The 13119-nt window shown below is 43.9% G+C and overlaps 5 protein-coding genes across 7 annotated transcripts; 1 reads left to right on the top strand and 4 right to left on the bottom strand.

Annotated features, from left to right (window-relative positions):
* Positions 1-191: 191 nt before the first annotated feature.
* On the bottom strand, positions 192-4957 carry LOC115758786 (cilia- and flagella-associated protein 61). 2 transcript variants are annotated; one of them, XM_030699569.1, is made up of 14 exons: positions 4612-4957; positions 4343-4530; positions 4231-4234; positions 4032-4176; positions 3661-3818; positions 3430-3599; positions 3088-3380; positions 2691-3031; positions 2164-2643; positions 1867-2103; positions 1225-1802; positions 1000-1163; positions 685-939; positions 192-611 (listed from the first exon to the last, which is right to left on the bottom strand). In XM_030699569.1, exons 1-14 carry the CDS (start codon positions 4878-4880, stop codon positions 213-215), a joined length of 3681 nt encoding a protein of 1226 aa, XP_030555429.1. In that variant the 5' UTR covers positions 4881-4957; the 3' UTR covers positions 192-212. The 2 variants fall into 2 exon arrangements, with proteins under 2 accessions (XP_030555429.1, XP_030555421.1); XM_030699561.1 differs by having other exon boundaries at positions 4231-4530; positions 4612-4956.
* LOC115758772 (cilia- and flagella-associated protein 61) lies at positions 4907-10090 on the bottom strand. 2 transcript variants are annotated; one of them, XM_030699541.1, is made up of 15 exons: positions 9759-10090; positions 9376-9690; positions 9010-9312; positions 8847-8954; positions 8333-8463; positions 7986-8266; positions 7842-7924; positions 7307-7781; positions 6954-7240; positions 6657-6893; positions 6020-6606; positions 5803-5966; positions 5493-5744; positions 5220-5429; positions 4907-5156 (listed from the first exon to the last, which is right to left on the bottom strand). In XM_030699541.1, the coding sequence occupies exons 1-15, from the start codon at positions 10031-10033 to the stop codon at positions 4992-4994; spliced, it is 3873 nt and encodes a 1290-aa protein (XP_030555401.1). In that variant the 5' UTR covers positions 10034-10090; the 3' UTR covers positions 4907-4991. The 2 variants fall into 2 exon arrangements, with proteins under 2 accessions (XP_030555401.1, XP_030555409.1); XM_030699549.1 differs by having other exon boundaries at positions 5493-5684.
* A 44-nt stretch (positions 10091-10134) lies between these two features.
* On the bottom strand, positions 10135-10966 carry LOC115763706. The gene is made up of 4 exons (XM_030706399.1): positions 10838-10966; positions 10648-10776; positions 10434-10590; positions 10135-10376 (listed from the first exon to the last, which is right to left on the bottom strand). Exons 1-4 carry the CDS (start codon positions 10964-10966, stop codon positions 10135-10137), a joined length of 657 nt encoding a protein of 218 aa, XP_030562259.1.
* A 295-nt stretch (positions 10967-11261) lies between these two features.
* LOC115763697 lies at positions 11262-11978 on the top strand. Its single transcript, XM_030706388.1, has 3 exons — positions 11262-11303; positions 11356-11704; positions 11770-11978. The coding sequence occupies exons 1-3, from the start codon at positions 11262-11264 to the stop codon at positions 11976-11978; spliced, it is 600 nt and encodes a 199-aa protein (XP_030562248.1).
* A 351-nt stretch (positions 11979-12329) lies between these two features.
* On the bottom strand, positions 12330-13109 carry LOC115763601. The gene is made up of 3 exons (XM_030706231.1): positions 13017-13109; positions 12601-12955; positions 12330-12541 (listed from the first exon to the last, which is right to left on the bottom strand). The coding sequence occupies exons 1-3, from the start codon at positions 13107-13109 to the stop codon at positions 12330-12332; spliced, it is 660 nt and encodes a 219-aa protein (XP_030562091.1).
* Positions 13110-13119: the final 10 nt, after the last annotated feature.

The following is a 13119-nucleotide window of genomic DNA, read 5'->3' as shown; positions in this document are numbered from 1 at the left end:
GTACTTTTTCTCGTATAATCCATTTGAAATAAATTCTTCGGTGTTCAGCATAAATATAAGCTAAAAAGCATTTGGTTCAATCTTATACATAGCACGTAAATAACACAAGTTTATCGTTATTTGATATGAATATAGATGCTACCTAATCCTAAAAAAAAACCTATAGAAAACACTGAAACCTATTAGAAACCCATATGAAATGTCGCCCATGGCTAAACCTGTTTCTCTATCTCCCAATCCTCGGGCAAGACAAATTCGTTGACAAACTCTTTACGATATTTGCGCAGAAATTTGAGAAGATTCGCTTCCAGAAAATGTTTGCATGCCTCATCGAAATCGGAATTGCCAAAATTCACGCCCTTGGCGCTTGACGAAGTACATGTGCCCTTGCCCTTGATGAAGTACATGTGCTGCAGCAGCGTGATGAGCGTAGAATGATTTTTGTTCTGCATGTCATCGAAACGATCGTGCATTAGATATTCGGTCCAGGGCGCCTCAAAAAAGCTAACGAAATCCTTGAGCAGACCCATTTTCCAACGACTATACATATTATTAAGCAGCGTCTCATGCTTTCCGCAAAAGAACTCCAGAAAATAGAGAGGCTTATATAGCTGAGCAGGCATACAAAATTCATGCCGATTACATAGGAATCTGATTACATATATATAGATATATTTATCTTACCTTACGTGTAACGCACACCATTTCCTCTACAATCAGATTCTGGCTCATGCGAACGCGAAAGAAATCACCTGAGCTGGAGTAGCTAGTCATGAATTGGCTGTACTCATTTGAGAGCTTGCCCAGTAAAAAGCGCTTGGGCACAGTTATCTTGATGACCATATGACCCAGGGGCAGTAGACAGTGAAATAAACATGGCTTGCTAAACTTGCGCTCCTTGGTATACGGCTCCTGGCTCAGCTGCAGTATGTCTATCAACTGGAAGCGGAAATGTTTGGAAATCCGGGATGAAGCATGCAAAGGCCAGCTATCACTCACCTTTTGGGCCATCTCGCATTCGCTGGTATAGATGTACTGATAGAATGAATCCCAGAGAAAGGTTACATGTTTGCCAGCCGCATAAATATTCGGATCATTTGTGCAATAATCCTCATCGACAAGTATCTTGCGATTCTTCATATTAATATCACTGTTGAGAAGCACTGAAAGCATACAAATATTTTTAATCATTTAGTAAATATTCCCCATCTTCAAGATACCCACTTCGTTCTATGGACATGGGCATATAGTTCTCCATAAAATTGATAAATATACTACAGGACAAGGACAGAGTATTTCCGCTGGGTAATAGCTTGAAGTAGACCTTATCAATAAAGTTCACTTTTGTAAACAACGAAAAGCTCATAAAATTGGCTGATTCGTGGACTCTAATGCCAAGATCAGAAACCATTTGCACCAGTATGTTGTCCAGGTTCTTGTCATTTGTGGGATTATTTAAATACTCGGGCTCCATCACCTTATGCGGCTGTACATACACAATATTCTCGGGTCGACAGTTATGCTTCAGCAGGAAGTCAATGCACTCGTATAGAGCCAAGGTGTAGCCATAGATGATAACCTTTTTTTTGGACAACTCACACTCGTTCAGCTCCTCGAGCTTGTGATATAGCATAATCTTGTCTAGGCGTCCATTGATGTGCGCATAGTTATATGGATAGGTTATATGATGGGACTCATCAATCCTTCCCAGCGTAGGCAATCCAAACTTGGTATCACACAGCAGCAGCAGCTTGTCATAGAAAATTTTGCAGTTGTTATCCAGACGAATGAACTTTTCATCACTGCAAAACGGTGCGTATACGTAATAAACAAACCCAAACCAAGTAAAGTTACTCGAACACCCACCGATTAATATACGATACCTTTCCAGACACAAAGTTGATCCAGTTGCGCATATCCAGGCGTTGTGTAGTGTCCATTACAAAGGGACAACTGTTCTTATTGCTCAAATAGCATTCCTCTTTGCGGCCACAGTATTGGCACGCAACATTGGGATCGTACTCCGCCTCGATCTCGCCATTTTCGACAATAACTGTTATTTCCACAACAGGCAGGCAGTTGTTTACACTCACGTTCTTGTAGCTGAGGGAAGGACATTGTAGAGTAATCCAAGGAAAAGGTCAAAAACATTTCAGCTCCTACTCGGGCGTATTCCAGCCAAAAACCATGAGACGCAGAAAAGCCTTGCATATGTCCGAGAAGCCGACGATAACTATAGGATTTTGATTGCCAATGAATTTGGAGGGAAAAAGATTGTGTCGAAACAAATAGAACTGATCCATGACGCAGTTTATCTTCGAAAGATCCACCTGTGTCGACGAACGCCTGTAACAATGCTCGCTTTGGGTGTCTATGAACCAGTTTCTACGCATGCGACGCGGCTCCACTGGCATCATTTTTTGGGCCAAATCATTTGGTAAGGGCTCTCCGATGATTTCCTGAAAATAGAAGATTTCCCGATAGCCCGATCTTATGGCCACGGTGCGCAGCACCTCATCGGACCACATGTGAAAGTAGGGATGCAGACGCAGCATTACAAGCTCGCAACGGTCAAAGGTCATGTAGTCTTCATCGTGGGGCAGCACGAATTGCTTATACACCGCTTCGTAGTTCGAGAACGGACTGCGAGACGGAACGTTAAATGTATTTCACTAGCCACGCCCACTTACCGTAATATAGCAAAACCAACAGTCGTGGTATTCTCCCTGCTCGTGTGACCGCAACGTATAACCCAGAAGCTAAACTCGGACATCGGGTTATACAGCACATCGGAGCTAATCTGCTTAACGATTTTAATCTGATGGCTGACCGTCTCCTGGATATGCGATTCAAGGCCACTCTTTAGGCTCTCATTGCTAATTTTGGTTGGGTTGTTAACACTCATCAGCTTAATAACATCGTCGATGTCATCCTTAGCCAGGTGGTAGATACTGAGCTCTGTATTAATGGAACACCGATGTGCCACAAAGACCTCGTCGGACATTTCGGAGCTGGGGCGATGTTGCACGCGCTAGAAAAGTGGAACTCGAGCGGTTGTTAAGCCCACATCTATTCGAAATTACTCACTATAAAGTACTTAAGTAACGCCCAGAGGCTGGCGGAATTATTTTCGCTGGGTGACACAGGCACCACGCAATAATCACGATCCGGATATGCGCTAAACATCGCGCAGATGTAATAATAAGAGTACTCCAGTCTGAGACTCGGGTGCAGTATGAAGTTCTTCAGCAGAAACGCCCGGGAGGCATTGTTCAGGCAGTATTTCTTATTCTTGATCATGCTCTTGCGCGGCGGCAAATCAAATGATATGTTCAGAGTTTTCGGTACTTTGTCCAAATAGTTGCTGCTATTACATAGCTCTGCAATTGTAGAAGCTTACAAGAAGGTCCATTAAGGGCTCTAACCTACCATCTGTTATGTATTTGAATTTTGTGAAAAGGCGCTCATATGCACCCAGTAAGCCGGTATCATTTTGGGAATAGACACTGCGTTGACTTCCTTTTCTCAGCGAGACACCGCGCCGCTTTAAGTAATTCAAATTTTTCTTGAGATTAAAATATTGCCGCTGCTCTGCCGTGCTGCGTGGTCAGCCATTAGCGTAAGCCACTAATTCTGATCAACTATAATTATCTTACTTACAAGACATTGAATTGCACAGTGGCGTGTGGCACATCGGGAGTACATGTCACCAGGTTGCCCAAGCTCTCCAGATCAAAGTTCCTAATCAACTCCTCGATGTCCACCTCCTCCGTGAGCCACATCATACCCGTGCTACCATCAACTGAGGAACCGGCTTCCTAAATAATATGAGGTAATAAAGTATAAGTGCTCTAAATTTCCCTTTAATTTTCCGCCAATTTAGGTGAAGATACCAAAAGGTAAAGAACAACAGCTTTTCCTTAGTAATCCACCCTTGTTAGGGGAATTAGACGGGAAACTGTTATCAGTCCGTCAATCAATCAGTCAGGATAAGCCGTTCTTTACATAGAAAGTTCAGATTTACTTTGTACCTCTGTAACAATAATTTGATCCCTTTCTATATTGCCACCGGCTGTGCCCAGAAGCAACTCGGCTACAAAGTAATCTCCATGCTCTTTGCGCATTTTCGGCTCATGGACGTCAACCATGTCAACAATATCATCATTGTCCTCAGGTCTGTACAGTTATAGACTTTGCATTAATCTTTAGTATTGTGGCAGAGCTACTTACAGGGCTTTACGAAAAGATACGGATGGCATTAATTTTCTGCGCGTTATTACAATAATATTCGGCAGATTTTTGCATGAGAACATATCAAACGCAATGGGATAATAGACCTTACCAATGCTTTCCAGCTCCTCAAATTCCTTGGGTAAATAGTTTGGGGGCCTAGCTACAACTAAAAAAGATACTTTGTGCTCACGATAAAATACCTCCATTAAGAGTTGTCTCAAAATATCTTCATATTCCGCCATATGTATGTAAAAATTAAAAAATATTGTATTCATCAGCGTAATGGGCAGATCCACGCTACAGGGCACAACACGCAGGATTTCAAATCATATACTTAGATCTTATAGGCTCGTGATACCCTAGTCGAATTTCTCTTACCAAAAACGACATTTTAGCCACTGTGGCCAGCAGTCATTTGAGAGCACCGGTATATTTGGATATATGCAAAACTCGCTATATGCCAATATAGCCTTAGGATCCTTTGGTTTGCAGACGACCAGGCGATGAGTTTGATATTCATGGAATAGCTGCTTTAAGGGCGGCTCTCGCTTCTCGCCAATGTATTTCGCCGATTTCGAGGAGAAGAGCGCCTCAAGCAGCTCGATATCGTATTTGCAAGCCGTGCGTATCTCATACTCTGTCTCCATTTGTAGTATATGTGAGTAATTATTGTTTTTATTTTTTTATGTTTTAAAGTAATGAATTGTGTTCCATGCAACTACTCAGTTTACAAGTTATTTGAACATTGAAAATTTAGATTAATTCCCATGACCCGAGCGAAGGTCCCCAAAGTTGTCCGCGTGTAAGTAGTCCTCAGGCAGTACGAAATCGTGATGAAATTCCCCTCGGCGTTTACGTATAAAGTCCAATAGATTTTGTTCCAATAGCTGTTTGTTGACCTCACGTAGATTATTCTCGGTGTTCTGTGGAAAAGGAAAGTAAAGCTTTTAGATGCTATATGCGTACGTCCTTGGGTCAAGGCCTACCAAATCCAAATTTTGTATCAAGGGCATTAGCATTTTATGATTTTCTGCCTGAAAGTCTTCGAAATCATCGTGCATTAACAGCTCTGTCCAAGGCTCTTGAAGGAACCGCAAGAAGCACTTGATGTTACCTGCCTTATAGCGCGCTTTCAGATTATTCAACATCTTCTCGTGCTTGCCACAGAAGTGCTCCAGATAATCCAAAGGCGCACTCTACAAACAAAAAATGTATAAAACATGCACTGGCCATAGAAGAGGCTCTACACTTGAGCTCACCTGTTTAGTGACAACAACTATCTCATCCACAATCATTTTCGGGGTGAGTCCGATGCGGCAAAAGGTATTGTTCAAGTAGGTGCTCAGCGAGCATTTGGTACAGCCGAGGGCATAGCTGGCCAGATAGCGGCGAGGCATGGTCAGCTTGGTGATGAAGTAGCCAAGAGGCAGTATGGCCTTAAAGAATGAGGGCTGCGAGTATTTATAGTCAATAGGTGTGTCGTATTCACGTAGCTCTAGTATTTGCATTAACTATAAGAGATTGTAAAGAGCGTAAGATAAAGGCAAAAATAATTCCTTAGCACCCAACCTTTATAGCTGTTTCCTTCTCGTTTGTGTACTGGTACTGATGATTTATGGACTCATCGATTTCTATGTGCTTGCCCACGGCATAAATGTCCGGATCGTTTGTCTGAAAGTTCTTATTAACCAAAATATGTCTGCCTCGCAGCTTAATTTCCGATGCCTTCAGCCCTGTGTTAAAAGTAAACTGAAAAATTAGTTAGGCTTGAGATTAGTTAACTTACATTCCTCGGTGTTGGAATCCATGCAACCCTCCTGGAATGATATGAATATATCGCAATCGAATGAAACTCTCTCTTTCTTTCCTTTCCAGGGTTTAAACACAACCTCAAGTATGAAGTTCGCTGTGCCATGTTGTACCCAATGTGCAAAGGTGAGATCCCTATGTATTTGTACTTCGAGATCCTCTAATATGTCATCGAGTATGTACTGCAGATTCTCATCGACGAAGGGACTGGTAAGTTTCTGCTCCTTTTCAGTGCCAATCTTCTTATGAGGCAAGACAAGGATGATTCGCTCCGGCGCGACACCATGGGATATCAGAAAGGCTATGCACTCATAAGTATGCAAATTGCAACCATACATAAGTATTAAATAATCGCGCTTGTGCTCCTCTATGAGCACACGCAGCTTATAGAAGAGCAGAAACTTGTCAAGGCGGTTGTTGAGCTCAATGAAATTAGAGGGTATTCGCCCGGGATGATCCTCTTTGTGATCGTCCACTTTTAGTCTGAAGCTCAAATAGTTCATTAGCAGCAAAGTATCGTAGTATATCTCGCAGGTCTTATTAATCTTCACAAACTTCTTTTCCCTGTGACAATTATAGGGATTTGGAAGCGCTCATTAATTCGTAAGACTTACCTGTTAATGTAGTTCACATGCCCGGGCAGAAATTGTACCCAAAGGCGCAGATCCATGCGCATCACGACATCGCGCACATAACAGGAATAGTTTCGATGGCTTAAATAGCAGTGTCCACCCGGCGGGCAGTAGGGGCAATCGAACATGCAATCATATTCCGCCTCCACCAGACCGGGAGCTGCAATAACCGTAACCTGCAAGCGTGGAAGACAGTTATAGTTCTCCGCGTTCGCGTGGCTGCAGGGCATTTTAGCGATTGGTAAGTGGGATCCAGAAATGGAAATGGAATGCACTTACTCCTTAGTATTCCACTGAAAGACCAGCTGACGCAAGAACGCCTTGGCGTTAGCCGTAAATCCAATAATGACCAATCTGGTGGTCTTCCCAAACCATTGCGAGGGATTCAGCCTATGGCGAAAGACTACCAAATGATCACGATAGTAATCGAAATCGGGCAGGCCCGTAAGCAAGGTTTTTGAACCCCATTGAAGTTTTTTGTCGATATTGGTGAAGAAAAACTTCTTCATCGGCGTGGGCTCGATGGGCATCATCATTGTCTTCAAATCGTTGGAGAATAAAAATTTCTGCAGCATATCGAGTGCATATAAAATAAAGAAATATTTATGTAGGGTATATAAAAAAAGCCGTACATTACGTGCATATATGAAATAGAAATCAAAATATCTGGTCTTCGCTGCCAGGTTGCGAAGTATCACATCGCAGCAATTACTGAAGAGTGGATGCAATCGAAGCGATATAATCTCGGCACGCTCATTATCCAGATGCTGGTCGTTGTTGGGCAGATGATAATGATAATGCAATTCGTGATAGTGAAGGAACTTGCGCAAGATCACAAACCCAATGGCCGTATTGTGAATGGCCGCTTTGGTGGAATTGCCACAGCGTATGGTGAACACGTCGTAATTGCTGTTCTCCTTTTCCAGCACGTCGTTCATGATCTGCTGTATGACCTGGACCTCATTGTCAATGTTGACGAACGCATTCACCTTGGAGTTATACGAGAAGCTGCTGTCCGACGACAGGTCTCTCAGGTCGGAGAACATTTGGCCGCCCTTGGCCAGGTCCACCACAATATCAAAGTCTGTGCTTTCCAAGCGATAGAGGCTGGGCAGGTCGTTATGGGTAATCTAGAGATTGGCATGAGTATATTGGGGCGCCACATACCTGATTTCTCCGAAAATGGCGCTGCGGTGCGTGATATAGATATCAGTCAAGTTGGCCACTCTGGTGGGACGCATCGCCACGGGCTGTGTGAAAGGGGCAAAAACTACAAATCATGGATTTTCATTGTGGGCTTATGTGACTTGCCATAAAATATTTAAGCGCCTCCACGTGACTGCGCAGAGAGTTGAGGCTCTTTGGTATGGTCATTATGCAATAGTCACGGTCCGGAAAGGCCGCGTACATGGCATTCAGGCAGCTAAACAAACGCGGCAGAGGAAAATGCTCCTTCACACAGATGTACTTCAACTCAAAAACATTCGAGGCAGATTGCACGCCATCCACATGTCGTTTCTTCGTATCCGTATTATAATGAAGATTAATATACTTGTTTTGCTCATTAATGTAGTAGCCAGTCGTGACTAGCTCTGGAGGCATACAATTAAACAGTACGCATTAGGCATCAAGCTTTTTTTCTAGGACCTAAAACTTACTCTCGAATATATGCACAAACTTCATATACAGATCTTCACGACTGTAGAACTTATCCTGACTGGTCGAGACATTCGTATCTACGATATTTCCATGAATCGAGCTCACCTTTAGCTTGCTTAGACTGGCCACACTATAAGACAAAAGTGAGAACGCTCGAATCGAGGCTGCCCGACTAGCAGCTACTCTGTACCCAGCTCTAAACGCACTTTATTCCGAACTCGGGAAATTAAGATGAAACTTCATATGTGCATAAAAACTTTATGCCGGAAATCAACATACCAAATGTGAAATACTTAAGTGAAATAACTGCGAAGTATGCCCCAAAACTTAAGCTAATGTTTCATATATATCGATGTCGGGGATTTAAATGAAAATATCGAAAGCCTAAACAATCAGACAGGCAGAAGGATAGACAGCTTATTACATTCATACGATGCATTATACCCAGCGCAGACAGGGTATGTTAAGCTAAAGTGTTCAGAGCTGGGAAAAAAGGAAAATGATATATCCAACCTGATGCCACTATCATTGCGCTGCACGCCACCAATTATGGTCGTTGCGTTGAGGTCGTCCATGGCATCGGCTGTGAATAGGTTGGCCTCCGCTTTGCGCTCCACGGACCTGGGTAGAGGCTAATTGAAGCTATGCCTGGCAAAGATACACGAGGATCACTCACGACACAGTTACTTGCTCGTAATCGAACGGTTTGTTGGCTGAGAACTTGACCAGATTGCCGAACATGTCCATCTCAAAGTTCTGCACGTAGAAGCGTATGTCCACCTTTGCGTCTAGCCAGATAAAGCCCGCAGTATGCGAGTCCTGTTTTTCGTTCACTAGCTCGGCCACAATTATCACCGAATTCTTGGCATCCTCATCCGTGCGCATTAACTCTTCGGCAATATAAAAGTCACCCAGCTCTGCGCGCATCTCGGGCAGTTCGTGTTCGTGTATCTCGATTATGTCGTCGTTATCCTCGGCGCTAAGGATGCACTGGCAGGAGTTTAAGGATTTGGAAACGGTCGAGACTGTGACATGAACTTACAGAGCCTTGCGATATGTGATCTTGGGCAGAACTCTGAACCGCTTCGTAATATATAAGGACTGCGTGTTCGAATTGGAGGAAATGCTAAACTCGCGTGGATAATAGACCGTCGCATACTTCTCCAGATCATCAAAGCTCTCGGCATAATACAAATCCTCTTGCAATACCGGCGTTCGCACTGTTATCAAATACCAAACGCGATTCTCTATGTAAAAGACTTCACGCAGCAGCGCGAGTAACGCCTCCGGATGTTCCTTTTGATAGACGCAAAAGTTAAAGAACATGGTGTTCAGCCAGCTTATGGTGTCTGTGATGCTGATGGAGCAGGCTTTGTTAGCACTGCCAATTCAAAGATATCTGCCAGGCATATATCAAATTTTTACCAATATTTCTCATTCAGCCATTCCAGCCAGCTGTCGCTGGGCATTGGCCCGATTGCCGGATAATTGCGAAACTCGGCATAGGCTATTAGGCTGCTGTCCATGGTATCATTAAGCTCGACGGCCATGCGATGGGTCTGATACTTTTTGAAGATCTCATTCTTTTCGTATTTGGGACGCTTGTTGCCAAACCATTTGACAGTCGGCTCATAGATCAGCGCCGAGATGCTCCGCAGATCATCTTTGGTCGCATCGCGCACTGTGTACCCTTGCGACATTTGTATAAATACTCTATATGTGTATATATGTATGTGTAATTGTAATTTTGTTTGTTTATTTATTGTTTGCACTGTGTTTGAATTATGAATAGTAAGGCACATCATGTGCTACTGTCTTCGGGTGCTGCAATGCCATCGATCGCATAGCACTTGGCCCTGGCATCGTGGCACTGTTGTTTGGTGCCCGCCTTCTCGTCGCCCTCCCAACGAAAGTAGGGACACTCGTGCTTCTGGTGATAGTCCGACTGGCAGAGGTATACCATCAGGAGAAAGGGTCGACATGCGTTCTTCAGCATGGCCTTGGCGCCCGGGCTGGTCTTTAGCAGGTTGTACACGGTCATGGCTGCCCAGAAATATGACATTAAATATCAGCCAGCTGGCAATTATGAAAAGATCCTACCATCCTTGCGACAGAAGTCAAACATTTTGATGTGATACGCCTGCTCCTTGGGTCGATCCGCGTACAGTATCTCCGCATCGAGCTTCACCATCTTCATATTGATCGTATCGCTCTTGCCTATATACTTGCGCTGCTTATAAAGACACTCCACGAAGCACTAGAGATCGGTCGGAGATTAGATTAGGTCAGAGATCCCAACTGTATATATACCAACCGACAGAAACTTGAGCGTTTTGCCCATGTCTTTATCGCCATCCGGTGGCAGCCGATTGGAATGTATGGAGAAGCATTTCATCAGCGTCTCCTCATCGCCCAGATACAGATCCGAGCAGCATCCACTGCGCTGGCATTGCCGTTAACTATTAATTATTTCTGGGCTGTATATAGAAGACTCAGTTGCTCACCTTCATGCCACACTTTTCCTCAGTTAGGCTCTCTATTGAGCCCGCCTCCACAGCCGTCTCCTCGGAGTCCTGTGCCAGGACCTGCCCGACCAGCAGAAGGCCAAGTAATAGGCACACTTGACTAGGCATTGTGTTGTTTAATGAAATGGAGCTGAGTTTTGCACGCTACTTTATAACATTTCGTACTTTAATTATGCATTTAATTAAAATGGTTTTGCTTAATTAAATTTAGAAAAAATTGCAGCTCCACTTGTGTAATGGCTCGCAACAAAAACAAATCTATTAGCTCGAAGATATGAGATCACGATGAAGCCTCATTTAGGGCTATAATTTACATATAGCCCGAAATCGCCAAAGTTCCGGAGTAGCATCTATATAAAGGCGACATATTTGGATTTAGTAAAGAACAAAGTTGAGCCGCAAAATGCATCTAAAAATTTCCATAACATTCGTCTGTCTTGTCTGGGTAAGTTCCTGACTAACCTATAAATTGTGATACTCAATTTAATTTTAAACAGTTTGCCGGCGCACTCAAAATTGACTGCGATAAGACCGATACCATTAACGAGGATCACATCCATCAATGCTGCAAGCATCCCGACGGGCACAATGATATCATTGCCAGCTGCGCCAAGGAGACGGGCTTCAAGGTGCCCAATCCGAAGGAGCAGGCAATTGTGGATCTGACTGCAGGTCGCGCCATTGCCGGCACCTGCTTCGCGAAGTGCGTCTTCGAAAAGCTGAACATCATGAAGGACGATAATCTGGACATGAATGCAGTGCGCAAGTATTTGAACGACAAGTACAGCGATGATCCGGAGTATGTCAAGGAAATGATAAGCGCCTTTGATCATTGTCATGGCAAAAGTGAGTCTAAGCCATAGCTAAACCCATCTCTGTACACAATCTTTTCGAATGTCATCTCATTTCAGCTGAGGAGAATACAGCCAAGTTCATGTCGAATCATATATTCGTGCAGATGTCCCAACATTTCTGCGCGCCCAAGTCCAGTGTGATCATGGCCTGTGTCATAAGACAATTCTTCCACAATTGTCCCGCCGATCGTTGGTCCAAGTCCGCGGAGTGCGAGAACGTATTGGCCTTTAGTCAGAACTGTCGCGATTCCTTGGCCACTTTGTAAAGAATTGAACTATTTTGAAACAATAAAGAAGATATGTAACATATATCCATCTCATCTGATTTAGCTGTTTAATTGATCATCTTATCTATCTGAGCTTACCTTTATCTATTTATTCTCTTCTTTTGAGTTTTTAACTTTAACTAAACATATATATATCCCAATTCTTGATGAGAATGCTCCCTTTCTTAGCCCAGAGCTCTTTCGCTCTATTGCACTTTCCGTACTTCTCCTTAATTCTCAAGTTAAAATCAAAGTTGTATGCTGCTTTGTTCATTTATTTCTTTTTATATAGATCGTTATACAATGATAAAATTATAAAGATGTATATGCTTAGAAGTCTATGGACATCCTTCACATGGTGGTTAGCACATCCTTGCACTTCTTTGAGAAGGCCAAGGTCTCCGCGCACTCCGTGGTATTGGACCAACGGCTTCTGGGACAGTTATGGAAAAAGTTCTTGATCACGCAGGACAGTATAATGCTGGACATGGGCTTGCAATACTTTGCGGTACTAAAGGCGCGCACAATGGGCATCGATAGAAACTCCGCCGTGGCCTCCTCAGCTGAAAGTGTGCCCATGCAAAATATAAATGCCTATTAAAAGTTCAGGCTGTTTGCTTACATTTCGAATGGCATTTCTCGAATGCATCCAGCATCTCCGTCTCGTACTCGAGATCCAGCTTGTGCACGGTCCGAAAGTGACTGCGCACGGCCAGCATGTCGAGCGAGTCGTTCACCATAAATTTGTAATGGTCGAAGACGCACTTGGCCCAACAGTTGGCGGACATGACCTCGTCGACAGTGATGTCCTCCATGGCCTCCTCGTTCCTGGAGGGTAGCCGAAAGTTGGTCTGCTGAGCGCACAGCTCGGTGACATCGTTGTGCCCGTCCGGATGCTTGCAGCAGTAGTGTATGTGATCCTCATGAATGCGTTCCATGTGGCGGCAGTGCACGCGAATGCCCAGCGAAGGGCGGATCTGTGTGTGCGTAAACGTATGTTATATTGAGAATCGGATCGGTCGACTACACTTGACTTACCACCACCAGCCGCAGCGCTAGTGAAAAGGCCAATACATATATCGCTCTCCACATGCTGACAACTAGCTGCGGATGCCAGTTGCCAGTGGCCATTTATAGGTCA

Source organism: Drosophila novamexicana, unplaced genomic scaffold (genome assembly GCF_003285875.2).
Source record: "Drosophila novamexicana strain 15010-1031.04,08,12 unplaced genomic scaffold, DnovRS2.1 tig00000008-arrow-pilon, whole genome shotgun sequence".
NCBI classification, from domain to species: Eukaryota; Metazoa; Arthropoda; class Insecta; order Diptera; family Drosophilidae; genus Drosophila; species Drosophila novamexicana.
Note: the sequence above shows the minus strand (reverse complement) of the source record. Positions and strands in the feature narration are given on the sequence as shown.